This window comes from Carassius carassius, chromosome 13 (genome assembly GCF_963082965.1).
Source record: "Carassius carassius chromosome 13, fCarCar2.1, whole genome shotgun sequence".
Taxonomy (NCBI): domain Eukaryota; kingdom Metazoa; phylum Chordata; class Actinopteri; order Cypriniformes; family Cyprinidae; genus Carassius; species Carassius carassius.
In genome coordinates this window covers 8,241,358-8,267,620 of record NC_081767.1, presented here as the reverse complement: position 1 = coordinate 8,267,620, position 26,263 = coordinate 8,241,358, and the positions used below count along the sequence as shown (strand labels likewise).

The 26,263-nt window shown below is 41.1% G+C and overlaps 1 protein-coding gene across 1 annotated transcript; it reads right to left on the bottom strand.

Annotated features, from left to right (window-relative positions):
- Nucleotides 1-8,133: 8,133 nt before the first annotated feature.
- LOC132155578 (uncharacterized) lies at nucleotides 8,134-10,808 on the bottom strand. The gene is made up of 5 exons (XM_059564338.1): nucleotides 10,569-10,808; nucleotides 10,435-10,467; nucleotides 10,046-10,342; nucleotides 9,502-9,816; nucleotides 8,134-8,417 (listed from the first exon to the last, which is right to left on the bottom strand). Exons 1-5 carry the CDS (start codon nucleotides 10,591-10,593, stop codon nucleotides 8,209-8,211), a joined length of 879 nt encoding a protein of 292 aa, XP_059420321.1. The 5' UTR covers nucleotides 10,594-10,808; the 3' UTR covers nucleotides 8,134-8,208.
- Between the last annotated feature and the right edge of the window lie 15,455 nt (nucleotides 10,809-26,263).

Genomic DNA, 26,263 nt, shown 5'->3' with positions numbered 1-26,263 from the left:
TCATGGCATTTTCTCTTAATCTCAGAGATGATTGGCCTCCCAAGTGAGACCCCATATGTCGTTCTACATAACTCGTAGAGACCGACAAATAGGGAACTGATTAGTCTTTCGTGTTGCTTCTGAATGAACACATACACACAAAATTATCTCAAAATAATTTTCTCTTGAAGTATTCTCGTAAACACAGTCGGTTATGTCTTAAGTAAATGTATACAGTTGAGAAAGAAATCTCCTCTTTGGTCTTAAAGTGATCAGGTGTTCAATTATTGACACCTGCCATTAGAGAGTGACATTTGCATCTCATTCACAAAGGTAAAATCGGACCATTCTATTTTTACTTTTTTTTATTACAGTATACGGTACAATCCAGATAACATTTGTTTAGCATTTTATTTTTTATTTTTTTGGATAGCAATTCAAATGGTTTCCTGTGATTTAAAAAAGAGCACAGACAAAGCCTTTGTTTATATGAAGAAATTTATTTGATTTAGGATTTGTTTTAAAATTTCAAGTTAGTTTTATTATTTAACATTTCTGAGAAATTATAAAAGGGCACATTTTCATTTATAATTTGTCTTTAATCTCATTTTGTAAAAAATCAGTATATAAATAAATTGTAAGAAAATTTTAGGGTGAAATCTGTATTGTGAATTGTAACGCATCCTACGTTATATCATTATATCCCGATATGATACTAGTTTTTGCTGATCATGCTGATTTGTCCACAGTAAAGTTCAGCTGATGTTTTTTTTTTTATTATTATTATTTTTTTTATTTTTTTTATATATTCATTTCGGGCTAGTTAAAATCATTTTGGGCTACCAAAACCTGAAGAATGCCTACCAGGCATTTTGAAAGGGCTACCAGGTATTTTGAAATTTTGCAAACTCTGAGGTGTGTTTCCCAAAGGCTTTGTTAATAATGACATTGTCAACCATGGGAAACAAGCCCTGTAAATTTTGATTCAACAATTATTTGGTGCTGATCACTTCTCCATAGAGAGGTTATCATCATTTAAAATTTGGTCAATTCATTAAACAAATCTGTTGGATATCTTGGACAACTGTGCCAGTTGTTTTGGTTACTTTTATTATGTGTTTGGTGTGTCTGGATTCGTTTTGAAGCTTGGAATACAGCATGAAACAGCACATAATCCTATTCATTGTATTCAAATTGAATTTATATTGATATATTTTTACATTGATACATTGTATTGATATATATATATATATATATATATATATATATATATATATATATACGTATGTATGTATATATGTATGTTCTGGCTGAGTTTGGACTCTCAGCTGATCCCCATCTACCTATGGGAATACGACACCTAAGCTTTCATATATAAGGTCCTCAGTATTTTCAGCAGTTTTCACATTTCTCAACAGCTAATTACACACAGACTGATATATTTCAAATGTTTATTTCTTTTAATTTTGATGTTTATAACTGACAACTAAGGAAAATCCCCAATTCAGTATCTTAGAAAATTAGAATATTGTGAAAAGGTTCGATATTGAAGACACCTGGTGCCACACTCTAATCAGCTAATTAACTCAAAACACCTGCAAAGCCTTTAAATGCTCTCTCAGTCTAGTTCTGTAGGCTACACAATCATGGGGAAGACTGCTGAATTGACAGTTGTCCAAAAGACGACCATTGACACCTTGTACAAGGAGGGCAAGACACAAAAGGTCATTGCAAAAGAGGCTGGCTGTTCACAGAGCTCTGTGTCCAAGCACATTAATAGAGAGGCGAAGGGAAGGAAAAGATGTGATAGAAAAAAAGTGTACAAGCAATAGGGATAACCGCACCCTGGAGAGGATTGTGAAACAAAACCCATTCAAAAATGTGGGCGAGATTCACAAAGAGTGGACTGCAGCTGGAGTCAGTGCTTCAAGAACGACTACGCACAGAAGTATGCAAGACATGGGTTTCAGCTGTCGCATTCCTTGTGTCAAGCCACTCTTGAACAACAGACAACATCAGAAGCGTCTCACTTCAAAAAGGACTGGACTGCTTCTGAGTAGTCCAAAGTTATGTGCTCTGATGAAAGTAAATTTTGCATTTCCTTTGGTAATCAGGGTCCCAGAGTTTGGAGTAAGAGAGGAGATGCTCACAATCCACGTTGCTTGAGGTCCAGTGTAAAGTTTCCACAGTCAGTGATGGTTTGCGTTGCCATGTCATCTGCTGGTGTTGGTCCACTGTGTTTTCTGAGGTCCAAGGTCAACACAGCCGTATACCAGGAAGTTTTAGAGCACTTCATCCTTCCTGCTGCTGATCAACTTTATGGAGATGCAGATTTTATTTTCCAACAGGACTTGGCCCCAGCACACAGTGCCAAAGCTTCCAGTACCTGGTTTAAGGACCATGTTATCCCTGTTCCTAATTGGCCTGCAAACTTGCCTGACCTTAACCCCATAGAAAATCAATGGGGTATTGTGAAGAGGAATATGTGATATGCCAGACCCAACAATGCAGAAGAGCTGAAGGCCACTATCAGAGCAACCTGGGCTCTCATAACACCTGAGCAGTGCCACAGACTGATCGACTCCATGCCACGCCGCATTGCTGCAGTATTTCAGGCAAAAGGAGCCCAAACTAAGTATTGAGTGTCGTACATGCTCATACTTTTCATCTTTATACTTTTTAGTTGGCCAAGATTTCTAAAAATCCTTTCTTTGTATTGGTCTTATTTTATATTCTAATTTTCTGAGATACTGAATTTGTCATTTCCCTAGTTGTCATTTATAATCATCAAAATTAAAAGTTTTATATTATATATACAATTTTATATATATATATATATATATATATATATTTATATATATATATATATAAGGGATAACATGGTCCCTAAACCAGGTACTGGAAGCTTTGGCACTGTGTGCTGGGGCCAAGTCCTGTTGGAAAATAAAATCTGCATCTCCATAAAGTTGGTCAGCAGCAGGAAGCATGAAGTGCTCTAAAAATGATATCCAAAGCGACTTACAAATGAGGACAATGGAAGCCATCAAAATCAACTAAAAAGCAATGATATACGTACAAGTTATATAACAAGTCTCAGTTAGCTTAACAGAGTACATATAGCAAGGGCTTTTAAATAATATGTAAACGATGACAACCGTTTAAATTTTTGCTTTTGGGGTTTTGCATCCCAAGTTTATCACAGAGCAAATTGCATTTAATGAGTGAGAATGTGTTTAGAGTTTTGCAAAAAGAGTGCATAAGATCTGCAAACAGTGTCTACCTGAACTTGTTTGAACAGAACAGAGTGATTTATTTGAAAAATTAGTTTAGGCTATTGAGAATTTGGTTCAGAGTATTGGTTTTAGTGTCTTAGAAAATCTTTGCAACTAAATGCAAATGAATTTACTAATTCCACTTATTTAAAAAATTCAGTTTGTGTCTAAAATATTAGAAATAAATGTGTCTGTTCAATTATGCTCCTCCGTACAAATGAATCATATCTATGAAATATGTTACCAGTTTGTTTATTTAAATTAGGAATTATCTAATTTAATACCTATAAAGACTGGAGTGAAACAAGGTTCTGTTTTACTCCTTCTTCTATGTTCAATATATGCACATATTTCTAAATTATCTAAGGAAATGATTGGTGCACAGATCCACTCTCTCAGTTTGAATCTTGATTAAAGACATCTTTTTAGCCAAGTATATACAAAATGCATGCAAATATCAGATTTTACAGAAACTAATTAAAATGCTGAACAGAGTTTATGTATAGTAGCTGCTCCCACTAAGCAGGCAAATTTGTGCATGTTGCTTGTTGTCATTTGAAGTTCAGAGGATTAGAGCTACAGAAAGTCATTGTGTAAATTTCCACTGCAGTGCAACTGACTGTGGTTAAAGCTATTATATGAGTTAACATGTAGACATATATGAATGCAGTACTAGATGTGTGATGCAGAACTTTTTCTAGCTCTAGTTTCGCCTTTAGTGAGGCGGCATTTGTGAGAAGAATAATAGGAAGGTGGTTAAATACAGGATGTGAGGTGCATGTGTGTGTGTTTGTGTCTGGTTATACATGTGTTGCATATGTACTTGGCCATTAGTTCAATACCTGTAATACTGCCCAAAATATGTTTGCTTGTCTGTTGATTGTATTTTTCTCAGTTTGACAAGCTAATTTATATTTTGTTTCTTCTGACCTTCTGTAATATGCTAATTAAATGTGTACTGTCGGTATTAAAGGTCATACCCATAGACACCTAAGCCACTACCACTGAAACCATTTGCAAATTTTCCATCAGGTGTAATTTTACACAAACTGCTAAAGTGGTTCTTCTTTGTACTCAGTTATCTACTGCAACAAGCCCTGACATCATCTCCCTGTGATATATAATTTATGTAAGCACACAGTGAACAAAGTATGTAAGTAAACAAAGAAAAACAAATAATGTGTGAACACATCAACATTCATAATGATTTTTTTATTTAAATTTCAGTTTGGTGTGTTTATGCAAATGTGTTTAGAAAGTTGAATCTGTTTTAGGCATTTACACTGAAATACTACTAATCTAAAAAGAAACCCAATGTATGTCAAATGCTAATCTACACTATAGTAGTGAAATACATAATTCATGTGATTCTTATGTGAAATAATTTATATATATAAATATAAATGCATTAGCCCAGTGGTTCCCAACCATGTTCCTAGAGGCCCCTCAACACTGCATGTTTTCCATGTCACCTTAATCAAACACACCTGATTCAGATCATCAGCTCATTAGTAGATACTCCAAGACATGAACAGGGAGTATCAGACAAGGGAGAGATGCAAAATGTGCAGTGTTGGAAACCACTGCATTAGCCTCTTCAAAGACAGACAGAAGCAGAGTTGTACATAAAGTAGTTTCCTACAGTTAAGTGTTATATAAAAGATAGTATCAATTGAATTGTGCGTATGAGTTGTTTTTTTCACAGTGCATTATGCTTTTTTGTTGATATTTTTCAAGATAATTAAGATAATATTTTTGAAAAAGAACAATTATGTTGCAACATCAGAATTTAGAATATTACATAATTGTGTTATAGATGTCCTTTGTTCTTTTCTAAGTCTATCTTGTGTATCAGCTGTGTGTTACATTTATATTCATAGCACACTGAAAAGCTTACATGTGACCATAGACCACAAAACCAGTCTTAAGTAGAAATGTTTCAAAACTTACAATATTTGGCCGAGATACAACCATTTGAAAATCTGGAATACTGAGAAATACAAAATACTGACAAAATTGCCTTTAAATTTGTCCAAATGAATTCTCAGCAATGCATATTACTAATCAGAAATGAAGTTTTGACATATTTATGATGGGAAATTTTCAAAGTATCTTTATGGAACTTGATCTTTATTTAAATTAACTGTCACCCGTCCCCTCTGTGGGACGCCTAAATTTACTTCACTATATTACAATTAAATCTGATCTAATCTTGACAAACTATATATCGTTGGAAAGGTCTAAGACTCCCAAATATATATTTTACCAATGTTTTTTGTTAAAAATTATGTAGGAAAAGTAATCGATTAATTTATGACAAGAGTGCACCCTCAAAAATCAAAATTATAACTGGAGTTTTGACCTTTGTTTAAAAAAAAAGACTTCTTCATTGCCTTTTTCTCTATCATATTTTAGAAATCATCAGAAATTATATATCGACTGAAAACTTAAAATCTCAAAATTCATCCTTTAAACCCCATTTTAAAATCAGACATTGCATTACCATTTAAATGGTACATCAATATCATGTTACAAAATATTTTCATTCATTAATTATAAAAATTTAAGTTTGGATCGTGTACTACCAAGTCAGTGTTCAAAAATGTGAGTGACAGTTAAGGGGTTATGATTTTTGGCATAAAAGGAAAATAGATAATTTTGATAAACCCATACAAAAAATAGATAAATTATTGCTAAAAATATACCACAGGGATGTAAGACTGGTCCAGGGTCACATATAGAGTTACTTCTTTCCTCCAAAACAAGATTTATTTACTTATTGTAATAGAAGAAACTTCCAGAAGAAAGCATGAATAACTCTACTTACAGCAAAATATAACTTAAAACACTACATGGAGCTAAAATATCTATTGATTCTGAAAAACATATGCCATCACAAGTCTCCATGCTTTTACCAAAAAAGGCCCAATTATTAAACACAAATTGTATCATCAGTGTTATACTCTAAGTTTATTATTTTAACTTGTTCATTCTAAATGACCTAAAATTTACTTAAATTTATTGTTTATGTAATGTTAACAGATCATAGTACAATCATTTCATAGTACAATCAACCTTTAAAATAGAGTTTGTCTAAAAAAATGTAAGTAAAATTTTTTAAGTGCATAACAAAATGTGGAAATATGATCTGTACCTGGTGAAATATCTTTAAATTCCAAGCGTTTTATTGTGAGATATTCTTCAGTACATTTGTGAAAACTCTAACATATTGCAGATAAATAATAATAATAATAATAATAATAATAAAATAAAATAAAACCAACATCAGTTTGTATTCTAAAATGTAATGTTACATTAACAATATGTATATTGTATTTTGCTATGAATTCTGGGAGTTAATGTCCAGTCTTGAAAGATCATTTACAGTAATGTTTACATAAAAAAAAAAATATGCTCAGTGACTAAAGTGATAGTCAACAATCAGTCAGTAGGTCAGTGTCATAAAAAAAAAAACAATAGTGACAATAAACAGATTACAAACAGATTAAAACAGAAACTTAAAAAGGCAAGCTAAAATAGACCACAAAAAGCAACAGTTGTAAAATAGCAAAGGCAAAGACAACCCCATGAAGTTGCAACAGCATAATTTAATCATACTGTAATGCTTCCAACGTCATTATACTCTTCATCTGTAAAAATACAAGACATTTGTGTTATGCAGACGAGGCTATTCACTGTAACTGCACAGAACAAAATGACTAAATGTCTGTGTATATATTACTGTGTTTTACAATACTGTAATATTGCTTCAATAATTACACAGCATTAACTCATTCATTCATTCAGTGCAGACCTACCACTTTCAGAGGAATCGGCAAACTCTGAGGCAGTCCTGAGACATTATGGACATTGATTTACAGCATTTGTGATGGAAAAAGTCAATAAATAAGAAAAAAGAGAGAAAAACTAATCAATCATTCATATGAAAGCTGAAATTGCAACAGACAAGAGAAAAGACATGAAATCAGTCAGAAGTATGAAAAATAAGAGATGAAAACAACACAAAGATAAAACCGCACAAAACATATTTATACATAAATTACTGGCTTACCAGACAACATGTTGTGTGTCACCAGTATCAGATGTGTGATGATTGTTAACTTCTGGAAGATAGATTTGTTAATGTAAGATATAAAATTACAGAAGAGAGAGTCGAGAAACTGGAGTTTTAGGGGTTTTAGTCCATTTCTTTAGCTTTGAGGTTATATTGTAGAATTGAGGTATACTCCTAAATGCTTACAAATATCATTTAGCAGATAAAAAATATTTAAAATGTCTATATCTGTAGCAGCTCTCTGTGTGTGTGTGTGTGTGTGTGTGTGTGTGTGTGTGTGTGTGTGTGTGTGTGTGTTTGTGTGTGTGTGTGTGTGTGTGTGTGTGTGTGTGTGTGTGTGTGTATAGTCTTTCTGTAGTTTCTAATCTTAAAATGTTGTGCTCCACAGAAAGTGGTTTGGAATGACATAAGGGTAAGGAAATGATGACAGAATTTTTGGGTGAATCATCCCTTTAAAATATGTACCGCCGCCACTTACAGTTATGTACAGAAATATGTAAGAATGAGTGGACCAGCAAAATATCAAATTGGTATATGCCCTATTGATGAAGCTTCAGGCTTACTTTTCTTTTTTTTCTAAAAAACTGTACGGATCATATTATATTGCCACATCATAAAAGTAGTCAGATTTTCTCATGAGTTCAGGCTAACTTTACAATGTAGGAAAATTAATAAACAACATGAGTTAATAGAAATCCATGAGCTCAGTTGTTATGTATAGTGACAGCATACCCAAACTGTTTTCCATAAGAAATAATCCAATTAAGAAACAAGAACCATTAAATGAATACCTTCGTGGGAAAATTTATGTTATGATATATTTAAATTTCTAATTTACATTAATTTCTTTTAACTTTTCAAACTGACCTTTTATTGTTGATTCTAAGGCATCCTACCAGAAAGAAAATTAGTTTTAGGATTTAAACAGAACAATTCAACAAAATGAAATGTGTCAGTGTTTGTAGATCTAGAGAAAGTGGTACCTCGTTTTCGGATCAGTGCCCAGATTCCCAGAAACAGACTGAAGAGCAAAACTATGATAGAGTACCTTATGACAGTTATGACTTTGTTAATGCTGCTATTAGATGTCACTGTCAAAGAAAAAACAAACACACAAAAAGTCTTATTTTGACAGTTTACTTAATTCTTCTATTTTAGTACTGTAGTTAACTATAATGCATAATTTAAATTGAATGTATACTTGTATATGGTATTTTCAGGTAATATAATATGAATGAAATAAAAGGCTACCTGAGTCAAAGATAACACTTTCATGACTGTTTTACAATCAAGAACACTTAAAAATTGTGCACTGTAAATGTCATGATCGCCAGCTGGAGTGCCCATGAACTTTAATAGAGGGCACTCCACTCAGGACTTTTGTATTTGGTGTCCATTTAACATTCCCTGCTCCATTTCCCATACTCCTGTGCTTAGGGCTAATTTCCACCAGGTGTTCCCCATTACCACTCCCCTATATATACTGTGTCTGGACTCTCAATGATTGTGAAGTATTGTTTAGTTCTGTCTGGCATTTCCGAGCATTTTCCCTGTGTTTGTTCCTTCTGTGTTTGATCTTGGATTGTTTATACCGACTGTTATTCTCTCCTGGCTGCCCCAACTTCTGCTTGTTTCTGTTGCTGATTTTGGATATCCCCTAACATACCTGACGCTGCTCTCTGATCTCTGCCTGTTTGACCATTCTTAAAAATAAAGAACTGCATATGGATCCGAAAGTCTCTGACTCCATGTTAAAGAAATAATTTTGTATAAATTGTTTTATTTTAAAGTACGTTTTAAATAATTGTTTTAAAATCGTTAGTCATGCTTAATTACAAATGTGTAATTGCAAATATATGTAAATAAATGACATGCATGTTTCAAGTGTACAGAAAGCAAAACACTTTAACCATATTGTAGCTACAGAATTATGAAATTGCACATCACTTATGTCTTAATTAAGTTGGTTAAAAACAACTCCAAATTTCAGCTAATATAATAGCTGCATATAATATAACCTAAAACATCTGCATGTAATTGTTTGCACTCAAGTATATTCTTTTAAAGTACATTATTTCTGTAATAATTACTCTTTTTTACAACTTCTACTGAACTGATTAAATTATAATACTAAATTGTAAATAGTTTTTTTTGTTTGTCCCCTCTCATTCTTACCAGTAATCTCAAGATTGACTTTAATATTTTGATGAAGTCTCATTCCATGGTAAGGGAGTACGTTTAACAATACAACACAACTGTATGTCCCAGCATCTTCAATCCCGACCTCTCTGAGGGTGAATGTTGTCATCATCTTCTCTGTGTCCCAAATATTAACTTCAACAGGTGTTCCATTTTTGATGAGATAAACCAAAATCATGTTCTTGGACTGGATTTTTGGTAAAGGATTGGATGTTGAACAGTTAAACTCAGCATCACTTCCCACTGGCACCTCAGGTTTAAGTAAATTTATCTGTGTATAAATAAAAGATTCTGTGGCGAGAAAGAGAGCACTTACGATTAAATGTTGTAGCGTTTCCCTTAATATATTCCAGAACAAATCAATCCCACCCCCCCCAACCCCCGAAGATATCAAACATTCCTCTCTTATTAAATAAATTCTGAGTCTATTATGGTTGCACAAGAAAGTAATTAAATATTTTATCTGTGCCCACGGTTCAAACATACTCACAAATGTAAGCAAAAGTGTTGTGTATCTTACCGATCACATTTATGAAGATGTAATTATGACCATATCCTGTCACTTTGGTTATTTCCAACTGCTCTTCTGAAAACACACAGCTGTAGTTGGCTGAATCGTTAATTTCTATTCTCTCTATTTTAAATGTGATGTCTGAAGTTGTCCCTTTTTTCATACAAATAGCTTTACCATTTTTACACAGATATGAATAGACTGCCTTTTCTGTAAAGCCAAATGTGCTGCAAGTAACCTCCAGTCTTCCACCTTCTGGAACTTCTGAACTTTCAGTGAAAACCTTAGCTTGATGAATCGTTTGACCTGAGAAGGTAAGAAGTTTGGGACATTTTCATCCTGATAAGTACAACAGTACATTTACTGAGTTGTTTATTAAGTGTATTATTGGACCATACCTTGACATTTAAGGAACAGATTCACTGTGATATCTAAAAACAATAATCAACATTTTTTAAACCAACCCCACCAGCATTTGTGTAGATTTCATTTATTGATCATTAGTGATAGATTTTGTAACTTCAGTACTTACATGCAAAGAGAAGCACAACAACCATGGCTGCTTAGATTTTATTCTTTTTTTAATTGAGTTTCTCGTAGCTTGTGACCTACATGCTATTACAGGGTCCCTGCACTGAACCGAATAAGGCAGTGCTTTCACTAAGGTACAGTAATAGTCATGCTGTATAGACGTTCTGAATGCGGAAACACTGTCAGACAGTGCTAACAGATGTACAGTATTTTACATATAACATATTCAAGTAGAACTACATTTATTTGCACAACAATTTTTCTGATGAATAATCATTATTCCTCAACATACATTTCAAACTACTTAAACAGGAAATAGTTCATGTCCTTTTGACTGCTATATCTATGAATCCACTACTGATCCACATACAATTGTTCACACTCTGTTTTTTTTTTTTGTTTTTTTTTAGAAAGTGATAATTTCTTCCATAGTAACAATAACAGTCATGTGATCTGTTGAAATAAAGTCATTGCAGAGTTAAATGAAGACAAGATATTTAAAACGTCTTGGTTATGTAACCCTTGTTCCCTGATGGAGGGAATGGAGACGTAATGTCGAACGACATATGGTGTCTCACTTGGGAGGCCAATCATCTCTGAGTTTAAGAGAAAATGCCAATGAAAATTGGCTAGTGAATTTAACATACCTGAGCCACTCCCCGTGCCAATGGGTATAAATAGGGCGACAGGTGCATCCACTCATTAGTTTTTACGCTGAGGAGCCGAGAAAGTGTCCCTGCAACAGCAAACGGTTCAAGGTTGTGGCATGGGGACATAACGTCTACGTTCCCTCCATCAGGGAAAGAGGGTTACGTACGTAACCGAGACGTTCCCTATCTGTCGGTCACTACGAGTTATGTCGAACAACATATGGGGTCCTATGGAAAACGCCACAACCTGAACACCATCACAACCCTGTGGCGCTGTAATTGTCGACAAGCCGTGGCATGCCACAAAAGCTACGCTTAAGGTCATAACCTTCCCAAAGCCCCAGCACAAATTCACTGACCTTGGTACCGAAGGGGCTGAAGGGAGAGTACATCACAGCTGGAGAAGGCCACGCTGCTGCAGAGAGCTGCACGGGTCCGATTTTGTAAATCCGCACCCGCCCGTACCCGCAGTGCTTAAAACCGCATCCGACCGTTTTCCGACAGCAGCACTGATTAAAATCCGCACCGACCCGACCCGCTTAAAATAAAACCGACACCCGACCCGCACCCGAAAACAAATCAGTTAAGCCAATCACATTAGACACACTTTTTTAGAATTTTATTGCCAGGTCATACAGAAGTTATTTATGGAAAACTCTTTTTAAAAGATATTAGTTTTTTTATACATTTTATCTTAATTTTGATCAATGTTTTATCAATCAATTGCCCGTATTTAATAAATAAGAAGCAAAATATATAGCAGACAATGTAATAACATTAGTGTAATTGACAGAATTACTAAAAAATATTTTGCTACCTAAAAATTACATATTTTTGTGTCACGCATGCATGCATGTCTATTTCCCTCATATTAAATATAAAACGCATGTGGACTGATATTTTTCCAATGTCTGGACTTTATTAATGGAGTATATAAACAGACGTTTCAATATATTGGTATTAAATGCATTTTCTGAGAATTTATATTTCACGTTTTTACTGCAAATGTCGAAATACGTGCTCTTTGGTCCATCAGTGCTCGAGTCACTGATCACATTAGAATAAAATATCTCATAATAAAATACAAAATTGACTGATTTATGAATGTATATGCATAGTTCTCATCAGTCAGAAATACAGATAAACGCTTTCATTTGTTGTATTTTTGATCCTGAAAGAAAACAGAACAACAAAAGAGCGAATCATACCACCGTCTGAGGTTGTGCTTCAAGTCGAACGCACCCATTTTTAAATCGTCCACAGCTGAGCATCGCGAGAGGCGGATCTGCGCCAGAGCGCACATGTGAATGAGCTGCACAAAGTCATTTTCAGATGCAATTTTAAAAAAAAAACAACAACCCTGGATAGCCTAGATTAGGCCCATATTCACAAATGTGTTAGCTATGGAATGAAATATCTGATATTTCCGATTGTCAAATACATGCAAGTGGAAGTGTATTGTTGTTTAATCACCTTTATAACAATCGCGTTAGTTGAGCTGTATGCGCGATATAATTTTATGACACAAATTTTGAAATAGGCTTAAATCAAACACATTTTAATTCAGATTCTGTGTATATATATATATATATATATATATATATATATATATATATATATATATATACGGAAAACAAAAACAACAAAAAAAAACAGCTGGCTGATCTTTTACGTCTGTTAACTAATGACTCATGCAGCCGTTCGCGCGGTTTTGATTTTTTTTAAAGTGGAACGTAGGCCTATTTTTACATTTGCACGTGACTGTTTTGAACCCATGTTTAAACCCGTGTTTCCCCTGTGTCCGACCCGACCCGCACCCGTATCCAACACAGTTGGATATTTTTCACCCGTTTCAGCCAAATTCAGATAAAGATTGCTTCAAATCTTCCCTATTTGTTCTTACAGCTTGGCAAGACGATGGGGAAGCGAGCCTTAGGAAAAGGTCGCTACGGAGACCACATCCTACCCATAGGGAGGTGACATGTGGAGATACTGATATGGACTGGCCCCGGGGGCAGTAATACATATGGAATGGGTCTCTGAGGCAGGTCCTACCTTAGAGTAGGGATGGAACAGCTGCCAGAAGAGACTGACAGAGCGGGTCTGTCAAGGGAAGACACGGGTTTGCCAAGAGGGAAACCTTACCGTGGAAGAATACACATATGGGATTACCCATAGGGAATCAAGCCATATGTACACCTAGCCCAGTACAGGGGCTGACCGGAGCTCCGGGCATGCTAACACCAGTACTGGGCCTGGCGACAGACTGCTCCGCCAAGTCTGACTGCCGAGGGTGCTGGAGGTTGCTTGACCAGGGTATGCCAACCAGTGAACTCTACTGAGAGAAGAAAGGCGCTCGCATCACCGTGTTAGGGGGAATGGCGCAGCAAGTGTGACACCCAGCCAGCCCTTCCTGCCAATTACCTGTTACCCAACACACGGGAAGAAACTGGCTCTACACGGAGGTTGTAAAACCTTGCGAAGGTATTGAGTGTCGCCCAGCCCGCAGCTCGACAGATGTCTGCCAGAGAGGCGCCTTGCGCCAGCGCATAGGAGGAGGCCACACTCCGTGTGGAGTGGGCCCTCACCCCCAGGGGGCACAGCTTGCTTTGGGAATGGTATGCCAAGGCGATGGCATCCACTATCCAGTGGGCCAAACTCTGCTTGGAGACAGTCTTTCCCTTCTGCTTACCTCCAAAGCAGACCAGGAGCTGCTCAGAGCTTCTGAAGCACCTCCTCCAGGGGCAGCGCTTGCAGGTTCACCACCTGGTCTCGGAAGGAAGTGGTGGGAACATTGGGCACGTATCCCGGCCGGGGTCTCAGGACAACGTGAGAGTAGGCTGGCCCGAACACAAGGCACTCTTCACTTACGGAAAATGCTTGGAGGTCACCCGACCCTTTTGATGGAAGTGAGCATGACCAGGAGCGCTGTATTGAGAGACAGGAACTTAAGCTCGACTGAATCCAGCGGCTCAAAGGGGACCCCTCTGAAGTCCTGCCAGGACAATAGAGAGGTCCAAGGAGGGAATCAGGGTCCGAGGAATCAGTGTCCTAGGAGGATGTAACCTTCTGGCACCCCTCAGGAATCTAACGATCAGGTCATGCCTCCCCAGGGACCGGCCATCCACTGCATCGTGATGGGCTGCAATGGCAGTCACATACACTTTCAGGGTGGAGGGTGATAGCCCACGCTCCAACCTTTCTTGCAGGAAAGAAAGCACGACTGTGACCGGGCCTCTCTGGGGTTTGTGAACAGACTCCACTTCAGAGCATAGGCCTGCCTCGTAGAGGGGGCTCTAGCCTGAGTGATAGTGTCTACCACCGCTGGTGGCAGATCACTTAGGTCTGCCGCGTCCCGTCCAGAAGCCACACGTAGGTGCCAAATGGTGCCAAGCCCCTAAGAGAGGAGGTCCCTCCTCAAGGGGATGCGCCAGGGAGGGGCTGTCACAAGGAGCATGAGTTCCGAAAACCAGGTCTGGGTGGGCTAGTAAGGCGCAACCAACAGGACCTGTTCCTTGTCCTCCCTGACCTTGCACAGCATCTGTGCGAGCAGGCTCACTGGGGGAAACGCATACTTGCGTAGAGTCCGAGGCCAACTGTGTGCCAGTGCATCCGTGCCCAGGGGGACCTGGGACAGGGAATAGTACAGCTGCCAGTGGGAGGACTCGTGGGAAGAGAACAGGTCTACCTGGGCTTCCCCGAATCGACTCCAGATCAGCTGGACCATCTGGGGATGGAGTCGCCATTCCCCGGGCAAGGTGAGCTGTCGTGAGAGCGCATCAGCTGCACGTTTGAGCTCCCCCGGGATGTGGATAGCGCGCAGCGACTTGAGTCGCCTCTGAAAGTGTTTCAGTGGTACTGCTGTTCTGCCTCTGAAGGAACTCAGGCAGTTCAGCACTGACTGGGCACACTCCCTGGTGGGCCATGCCGTCATACTTACCGAGTCTAACTCCATACCGAGATAAGAGATTCTCTGCACAGGGGAGAGCTTGCTCTTCTCTCCGTTGACCTGAAGCCCCAACTGACTGAGGTGCCAGAGCAACAAGTCTTTGTGACAACTGCACAACTGCTCTTGGGACCGGGTCATAATGAGCCATTCGTCGAGATAGTTGAGGATCCTGATGCCCACTTCATGCCTTCATGCCATGCCTGACCCTTGAATGCAAACTGCAGAAACGGTCTGTTGCGAGGGAGCATCGAGACATGAAAGTATGCGTCTTGCAGGTCGATCACTGCAAACCAGTCCTGGGGCTGAACGCATTGATAATGTGTTTCTGCATCAGCATCTTGAACGGGAGCTTGTACAGGGCACGATTTAAGACACGCAGATCCAGGATAGGCCGAAGGCCACCACTTTTCTTGGGTACGATGAAGTAAAGGCTGTAAAACCCTTTGCTCATCTCGGCTGGAGGGACCGGCTCGATTGCATCCTTCACGGAAGACAGAGGCGTCCTGGACTGCCACCAAAGTCTCGAGCATGCCATTGAACTTGGTAGGTCGCTGGGTGAACTGAATCGCGTAACCAAGTCAGACTGTCCGAATGAGCCAGCGTGACGGGTTGGGCAGCACAAGCCACGCTCCCAAACTCCGTAAATACCCGACAGTGGTGCAGCGATGGGGAGTTGTGTCGGATGGCCCAGAAGGCTTCGCGTTCCGAGTCATCACAGCCACACTCCTCGTGTTCCCGAAGGAAGGAGTGGCGCTGTCTCCGCCAGCTCCTGAAGAGCAGTCTCCCACATCTCCGAGTTGCCCGTGTCCGGGCCGCTTAGTCATCATTTTAGAGGACTTCCCAGCTGGGAGTGACACGGAGGGCACCACTCTCCTGCGCGGGGCTCGACGCACCGGCCTCAAAGAACTCTCAGCACGGGGCGGAACTGGTGTGGAGGATGCAGGGGGGCACCCACGGCGATGAGCAGGCTGAGGCACTGCCCGCGACGGAACCACTGGCAACCGGAGGATCACACCGGGGCAAGATGTGCTGGATGGCCTCAGTCTACTTTTGCACCCCTGAGAACTGCTGGGCAAAGTCCTCGACCGTGTCGCCAAACAGGCCTGCCTGGGAGTCAGGAGCATCGAGAAAACGGGCTTTGTCGACGTCTCTTTCAGCCAGAGATGGCGCTCCTGGACCACCAGCATGGACATCACCTTCCCGAGGGACCGAGCCGTGACTTTCTACACCCGTAAGGCGAAGTCAGTCACCGTGCGCAGTTCCTGCATCAACCTCAGGTCAGTACCACCCTAGTGCATTGATTTCAGCGCCTTGGCTTGATGTACCTGCAGGATAGCCATGGCATGCAAGGCAGAAGCAGCTTGGCCCGCAGCACTGTAAGCCTTGGCAGCCAGAGCGGCTGACAGCTTACAGACCTTGGACGGGAGACACGGACAATTCCTCCAAGTGGCGGCCTTTTGCGGGCACAGGTGCACCGCGACCACTCTCTCTTCATGGGGAATGTCCACGTACCCCCTGGATGCCCCGCCATTGAGGGTGGTGAGGATGGAAGAGGGAGACAAACAGCTTCTGGCTGTGAAAGGGGACGTCCACGACTTTGTCACCTCTTCATGCACCTCCAGGAAGAAAGGAACCGGGGCAGAACGAGGTTGTGAGCGCGCTCTGCACCGAGAAACCAATCATCCAGCCATGAGGACTTGGGGCTGGGTGGTGTAGTCACCTCACGCCCGATACTCACGGCTGCCCAGGCAAGCATGGCTGACAACTCCAAGTCAGATTCGGCAGCAACGACAACACCCAACACACTGCTGCACTCCCCTTAAGGAGTGAGAGACGCGATCGCAGCGCTGCCATGTTCATACGCCCACAATAGACGCATGAATCATCCACGAGCGCAGCCTCAGCGTGTTGGATGCCCAGACACTGCAGACAACGCTCGTGACCGTCAACCGAAGACAGGAAATGACCACATCCAGAAGGACACCGATGAAACGGCATCTTGAAAAAGATGCGAATCGTCCGTGATTTACTCTTTTAGAAACTGCTCTTTCAGCCGAATCGCCGTCGCAGGGACACTGCTGTACTGCGCCTTCACACCGACCAGGATCAGCTTTCGAACACACAGATGAAGGCTTTGTAGAGACTAGATACATCAACTACTCGGCTCCGAAGCAAAAATCTAATGAGTGGATGCACCTGTCGCCCTATTTGTACCCGTTGGCACGGGGAGTCGCTCAGGTATGTTAAATCCACTAGCCAATTTTCATTGGCGTTTTCTCTTAAACTCAGAGATGATTGGCCTCCCAAATGAGACCCCATATGTCGTTCGACATAAATCTTAGTAACCAACAGATAGGGAAGCAAGGTATACAGTTTGTCAGTGTGTGGCATTTTTCACATACAACACACAAACCACTATGTCAGTGACTCTCCAACCACATTAATTAATAATGTGCTAGTAGTTGAGATGCTGACAAAAAAAAATGTTTTCCAGTAGCAACCAGCACTTTCCATTGATTAGAAGGATGTTGCAAAATTAAACGTTTTTTAATGTCACATTTGTATTTTGAATGCAACTGTGAGCTGAAGCAAAAAAAAAATTATAATAATAATAATTAAATAAATATATTCATCTATTTGTTTATTTATTCATTTATTCATGCCAAATGGTCCTCTCTCTCTCATGCTTAGAGCCTAACTTGTGAAGGTATATGCTAATAGCGCAACTTAGAGGTCAAAAGCAGTAAATGCATGTTTCTGCATTAATGGTGACAACAACTGCAATGGCCAAAAGCTTGGAATTCGTGCTCTGCATTTAACCCATCATCCAAAGTGCACACACACATACACACACACACACACCATGCACACACACCGGAGCAGTGGGCAGCCATTTATTTTGCGCCGCCCGGGGAGCATATAGTACACTCATAGTACACCTATCTGTATATCACATTTGTACATTTGTAACACATTGTAGACACTGTATATCCTGCCATTTTGGTTAAATGCTAACTACATTTCATTGCCTTGTACCTTACATGTGCAATGACAATAAAGCTGAATCTAATTTAAAGTAATCTAAATGAACTGATTTCAAAAGATTCACTTATTCAAGCCAGATGATTCTTTTGGGTTACATTATTGTGTAAATCTGTGTTCAAATTTGAGGTTGTCACCCAAATGAATCCATGTATCATTCGTTCTTTTCATATTCAATTAAGAAAACAAATTTGGAAAACCAAAAAAAGGACTTGTTATTTCCTTATTCGTTAACAAATACAATATTTAAAATAATAATAATAATTATAATGACTGTTTTTTGTATTATCAATAACATGCTCACATTGAAAATGGGAAATAAAAAAAACTTATTTGTAAACAAATAAGGTAAATAAAAAGTTCTTTTTCAATTTGTTTTCTTAATTGAATATGAAAAGAACGAATGATACACAGATTAGAATGCAGTACATCAACCACCACTCCAGAATTTGTGCAGCCTGGACATCAATGGAAATGTGTGAAAACTGTGTGGAATTGGCAGAATAAAAGGACAAATAGAAGAGAGAAGTTACAGCGTCTTTAATTTTTGATTCATCCATTTTTTTATTCTTTGTTATTTTACTGAAAACTCAAATACTAACCTGTAGCAGTTGTTGTTACTTTTGTAGCTTGCCAAAACATTGAGAGTTCCAACAGACATACTGTAGGAAAATAAGATCCTAGCTCCAACCTCCAACCAAACCTACACATAGCAATTTCAATGTATAATACATTGTAGCAGATTTGCTTGTGTTGCTAGTTAATAATAATAATAATCTCTTTTATTGACAAAACCTTTCAGTAATATATCAAGAGTGTTAAATATGATGATATTCCAGTGACTGAAAATGGAATACTCCACCACAACATGACCTTATATCCTACATATAGAGGTCAAATGGTGGGGTTGCCTGTGGGTCAGAAAGACGAACCGGTTCAGGGGACAGGTAAAACACAACCCAGGAAGAGTCAATCCAACAATTAGCAACACAAGCAGCATCACTTAAGGAAATGTAGCTGTGACATACACCACCTACATGCAAAATACAAGAAATATCCACATCCATAATTTGAACATACTTGTTCCCTTCTGCACACCTATTATTTTACAAGTTGCACACCTTGCCTGTAGATTTGACTCCTTTACAGATGCAGAAATATGATCCATATTATAAAACATATGATCCATATAACAATGAAACACAGAAGAATCTCTTACCAACCCCCTCAATACTTTCAGAGAGAGACAGCACTTTACACCTGGAATAAGAAAGTCAGAAACAATATGCTTTTGTTTTGGTAACACTTTATTTTGATGTTGACAGTGTTCTTGCAAAACTCTGTATGACTGTAATTATTTACTCCCAGAACTCAGTAGTTGCAAGAGTTGAATTAAACAGCATTGTACAGTTGAATGGGTCAAATTATTTGCATTGTCATCAAAGAAAAAATAAAAAGAAATATATACATTTAAAAAAATGTTATATTGTGATTTGATATTCAGCAGAGAGCAGCAGATGGATGTATTGTTTATTTATTTAGATTATCACATGCATTCCAGGTGTTGTCACATCCGGCCCATGGCAGCTGGGAGCTGAAAGAGGAGATGAGGTAGAAAAGCGCCCAGGCCATGACAAAAGTGTTTGCATGGGAAAAGATTGACAAAATTTAATTATACAATATTTACAATCAATTTTTGATTAAAACTTTTATAATACATGTAGCAGAGGTATGGAAACTTCCAAACTTTCAACCACATTTCCTGCCACAGCCAGAGAAACTCTGATTTAATCAATACATGACTGATTAGAAAATCATTTAATCCTCAGGTCACACTGTTTCAGCAGACATGACATAAGAGAGCTGTTTGACGTAATAATTAGATGAAGGTATGTGAGTCACAGATGGACAAGTGAGTGAATAACTGGTCACATTTCATACCAAAATAATACTAAACATTATATTATATTATATTATATTATATTATATTATATTATATTATATTATATTATATTATATTATATTATATTATATTATATTATATTATATTATATTATAACATTTTACATTAAGGTTCATTAATTAACATGAACTAAGAATGAACAATATATCTACAGCATTTATTAATCTTAGTTCATGTTAATTTCAACATTTACAAATGCATTATTTAAAAAAAAAAGTTGTGCTTGTTAATATTAGTTATTACACGGCTCTGTGGAATACTTGATTCTGATTGGTCAGTTGCGACATTCTGAGGTATGTTATTCCCCGATAACAACTGCCAAATTGAATAACACATTGCTCATCTGGGTACTGCGAGCTATCTTGACCACTACTACTTATATGCTTAACAGTCATTCCACTAGCATTGACTGTCTGGCACAGTTTCGTGACTGAAAACACTTAACCACCGCATGTTACAATGGAAGACTTCAGCATTAATTTCAACATATATGGTAAAAAAATATATTTTTTTAGTCAGGGTCCTTATCACCCTGTCGGGGTTTATTCTGAGATAACAACTGGCTTGATGTACATTATCCCTTACTTAATGCACTGTGAATAGAGTGGTAGAACTATGTTGTCAATTTGTAGGCAAAAACCCAGAACCGAGTTTAGCATTTTAGTACTTCCGGTTCCATCGTCCCAGAGTTAATGTTTTTTTTTTAATGGGATTTTTGTTAAAACCCTAAAATAATGTCCATGGTTCACACAGGCTCAAGATACTTTCACGTTTTATTCTATGACATAAAACACACAAGTTATACTCCACTCATTATTTTTTTAACTGTTAAGTTTCTTAAAAAAGACGGTTGCTAACAAGTTGCTAAATGGGACTACAGGCACTGTCTGAGATATTAAATGTCATCACGCTGAACAGTTTATCAATCTTCAGTATTTTCCAGTCGTAGTATAACTTGTAATACAATTAATTGTAGAATAACCAATTAATAGTATCCCGCATTTTATAATGTTGGTCGACAATGTTTTTTTTTGTTTTGTTTTTTGCCCTGAAATGCATCACAAGTCTTCAGATGGAAGATGCTCGTTTTATAGCTTTCCTACTGTTGCAGAGATTTTGGGTTCATAAGGTAAACTGATAATACAATTATTCCATGTAAACACCACAATAAATGGTTTGGTCACTGTGAAAGTGAAAGTGAAACTTTAATGATGCATACAGTAGTTCTTAAAGCCACATAATGTTTACGGCCACATGAAGCTGTCACGCACGGAGTATATAGATTGAGGATTTTCTAGAAACAAGGGCAAATTAACATTTTGTGTAACTTACCCACCCCAACAAAGCTGAAATGTGGCACTTTATTTAGTAAAATAAGTTTAATTTTACCATATCCAAAAACTCTCTCACTCTCCTGTTTATTTAATAGATTAAATGCACTAGAGTTTACTATTGTGCTTCTTTGAGGAATTAATCATTCACATAGTTTCATTTGTAAATGAAAACAACATGATCATTTATCATCACACATGGCCATAAATACAATCATAATGTCAAAACTTTATTGGCATAATTGTCAGGTGTTTATTTGCAAAATATATGGTAGGCTAGCAAATGCTAGCATAATTATACAAAACGTTAACTAGGTAAAATAAAATTATGTTAATAAAAATGTTTCATCCATCTCTGATAATCCAGCAGGTTGGTTTACATATTAAATTATTGGTCACGAGAAAAATGTGTCGTTCCCTGAGCATAACATAAGGATGTTGTTACCTCGACAAAATTATCTCATGGTCATGATATATTATCACATTCCCACGAGTTATTATGTCATGGCCACAACAAAACTGAGTGATCAGCTTCCAGGCATCCGGTTTTGGGTTAGTGAAACTAATATTTTTTTGAAACCGGGTCCCAGAGTGGAAAAATCTGAAAACGCCACCCTTGCATTTTCGTGTGGACAGCGAATCCGTATATTTTCTGAAACACTTTCACTTTTCACTTTTATTGTGTTATCAGAGGCTAAATGCAAACACATTTTTTTTAATCTACTTTTGAGTCTTATTTCATGCAAAGTGATAATATAATTGCACTTTCATTTTCTCTATTTCTATCAAGAAAATTGTTCAATAAATAAATAAATTAATAAATATGCCGTGAGTTTAACCCCCCCAATGGTAAACCCAAAGTTACACCCTTGTTTGTGGTTATAAGTTAACAATATTAAATCTACTTCATTTACAGTATAATGGACTGTATCATATCTTGACACTGTTTAAGATCTGTACAGTATCTTACTACAGTTTGTGAGTGGTTAGATTGACCATCAAAATAAATTGTTAGCATGTATTTACAGTAGCAGACATACTAATACTCTGATGACCATTAGTTGACATGTAGTTGCAGAGTTACTTATCAACAGCTGTCTAAAGGGTACCATCAAAATAATCAAACTGATATCACAATAAAAATAGTTCAAAGCAAATGTGTCATATTACACATTCATCTGATCTGATATCTGATCTTATGGCTGTTTGAGATGAAAATTATTATTATTATTATTATTATTATTGTTGTTGTTGTTATTATTATTATTATTATTACTACTACTACTACTACTACTTATAAGTGGTCTTTGACCATTTTAAGTGAAGTAGAATCAGAAAAATGGCAAGATATGAGACTTATAATACATTATAACTATGAGAAATATAATCAATTGTAAAGTGGATGCATCATGTTCATTGTGTTATAAATCATCATGCTCTTAAAAGCTATAACCACAAATAAGTAAATATTTTAATATATTAAAACTGTTCAATGGCGTCAAATCAATGACAATATTATCCGAGCACACAACTGATGCTGGCGCGCGCTAAATCGTTTCTGCGAGAGGAAAACGTCTCGGTTACGTCTGTAACCTCGGTTCCCCGAGAAGGGAACGCGACGATGCGTCGATAACGCCTTGGGAACGCATTCTGCGTGAGTGCATCTGAAGCATCCATGTCAACTAGTCCAATGGCGAGAGTGAGCGTCAGGAGTGACGTCACGACCAGGAATTGATAAAAACCCCAACCGGAGCAACCGGTGTTAGCTTCGACAGTGCCGAAGCAAGTCGATCACAGGAATGAAGGAAGTATGGCAGGGAGACACATCGTCTTGTTCCCTTCTCGGGGAACCGAGGTTAAAGACGTAACCGAGATGTTCCCCATCGAGGGAGAGACGATGTCACAGTGTCTGGGTTGTGTCCCTGGGTTTCCACTAGATGTCCTCCTTTCTCACGGTGTCTGTCACACTTCCTGTTCCCTTATTTCCCTTATTTCTCTGTAACACCGATCGTGACAGAAGGACTCCGTCACTGCAAGAGCCAGCGGTATGTCGGCTTATGTCTCCTCCCCAGCCACAGTGCGGGAGAGAAGAGTGGATTTGAAGGAACTCGCCTGGTGGTTTTCCGGGGAACCAGAGGAGGTCGCCGAGGAGGGAGTGGTAGAGAGGATACTCAGCACCGCTCTCAACCAGGGCTTCCCTTCGACCTGGGGCTCGTGTGGGATGGATTAGAGCCACCGTCTCACCATGGCGGACGGAGAGGAGAGAGGAAGCGCACGTCCGCCACAGTGGCGTCACTGCCCATGATGGCCGCTAGTCCAGCGCCACGAGGCAGGATGGACGCCAACACAGCACCACAACCCAAGGCGATCACGAGTCCAGCGCCACGGTGCAAGATGGCCGCCAGCTCAGCGCCAACGCCCAAGAGGGCCGCTGACTCATTCTTGGATTATTTCGCTACGCTGTCCAAGATCCTAGAGATTCCCAAGACGGTTAACGTCATGGCTGCTGAGCCCGCGCCACAGCACAAGATGGATGCCAGCCCAGAGCCACAGCACAAGATGGCCGCCAGCCCAGAGCCACAGCACAAGATGGCCGCCAGCCCAGCGCCACAGCACAAGATGGCCGCCAGCCCAGCGCCACAGCACAAGATGGCCGCCAGCTTGGAGCCACAGCACAAGATGGCCGACTCAACGCCTGAGTCTCCAGACAAGGTGTCACCGACTCGCCAACATAGAGGGCGGAGGAGGAGGAGACAGGCGTCTACCGTTCCTGAAAAGCCCAGAGGACGTTCCCGAGGCGGTGCCCGATGCTGTTCCGGAGACCGAGGCGGTGCCCGATGCTGTTCCGGAGGCCGAGGCGGTGCCCGATGCTGTTCCGGAGGCCGAGGCGGTGCCCGATGCTGTTCCGGAGGCCGAGGCGGTGCACGATGCTGTTCCGGAGGCCGAGGCGGTGCCCGTTGCCGAGGCGGTGCCCGATGCTGTTCCGGAGGCCGAGGCGGTGCCCGATGCTGTTCCGGGGGCCGAGGCGGTGCCCGATGCGGTTCCGGAGGCCGAGGCTGTTCCGTAGGCCGAGGCTGTTCCGGAGGCCGAGGCGGGGCCGGAGGCCGAGGCGGTGCCCGATGCTGTTCCGGAGGCCGAGGCGGTGCCCGATGCTGTTCCGGAGGCCGAGGCGGTGCCCAATGCCGAGGCGGTGCCCAATGCCGAGGCGGTGCCCGATGCTTTTCCGGAGGCCGAGGCGGTGCCCGATGCTGTTCCAGAGGCCGAGGCGGTGCCCGATGCCGTTCCGGAGGCCGAGGCGGGGCCGGAGGCCGAGGCGGTTCCCGATGCTGTTCCGGAGGCCGAGGCGGTGCCCGATGCTGTTCCGGAGGCCGAGGCGGTGCACGATGCTGTTCCGGGGGCCGAGGCGGTGCCCGATGCTGTTCCGGAGGCCGAGGCGGTGCCCGATGCGGTTCCGGAGGCCGAGGCTGTTCCGGAGGCCGAGGCTGTTCCGGAGGCCGAGGTGGGGCTGGAGGCCGAGGTGGTGCCCGATGCTGTTCCGGAGGCCGAGGCGGTGCCCGATGCTGTTCCGGAGGCCGAGACGGTGCCCGATGCTGTTCCGGAGGCCGAGCCGGTGCCCGATGCTGTTCCGGAGGCCGAGGCGGTGCCCGATGCCGAGGTGGAGGCCGTTCCCGATGCGGTGTCCGAGGCCGCTCCCGATGCGGTGCCCGAGACTGATCCCGAGGCCGTGACCGAGGCAGTGCCCGAGTCCGTTCCAGAGGCGGTGCCCGAAGCCGAGGCGTCTCAAGTCTCCACAGGCAGTCCAGAGTCGAGTCAGGTTCCAGTTGACCCTCCAGAGGCGAGTCAGGGGCCAGTGAACTCTCCAGAGTCGAGTCAGGTGCCAGTGACCTCTCCAGAGTCAGGGCTAGTCACCGCTGATCCTCCGGAGTCAGGGCTAGTCACCGCTGGTCCTCCGGAGTCAGGGCCAGTCACCGCTGGTCCTCCGGAGTCAGGGCCAGTCACCGCTGGTCCTCCGGAGTCAGGGCCAGTCACCGATGACCTTCCAGAGTCAGGGCCAGTCACCGATGACCTTCCAGAGTCAGGGCCAGTCACCGTTGAACTTTCAGAGTCAAGTCAAGTCACTGGGTGGTCTGCTGCTCCGCCCTGTTGGACTCCGGCATCGACCACAGGGGCGTGGTGGTCATCTGCTCCACCCTGGAGGACTCTGGCCTTGACCACAAGGGTGTGGTGGTCTTCTGCTCCGCCCTGGGGGGCTTCCGCTCTGACCACATGGACGTGGTGGTCTTCTGCTCCGCCCTGGGGGGCTTCCGCTCTGACCACACGGATGTGGTGGTCTTCTGCTCCGCCCTGGGGGGCTTCCGCTCTGACCACACGGACGTGGTGGTCTTCCGTTCCGCCCTGGGGGGCGTTTTCCCTGACCACACGGACGTGGCGGTCTTCTGCTCTGCCCTGGGGGGCTTCCGCTCCGACCACACGGACATGGTGGTCTTCTGCTCCGCCCTGGGGGGCTTCATGTTGTTTTTTCCTTTTGTTTTTGTCTTAATGTCTGTCCCTGTCCCTTTCTGTTAGTGTGGCCCTCTGTCCCTCCCCCTGAACCTCCTCCGGTCCTCCTCCCTCCTGGTCTTTCCGTGTTGTGTTTCATTCTGGTGCCTGTTCCCCATGTTTTTCTTTTCTGGCCCTCCGTCCCTCCCCCTGAGCCTCCACCTGTCCGCCTCCCTCCTGGTCTGTTTTGTGTCTGTCGTGGAGCGTCTGGGAGCCGCTCCG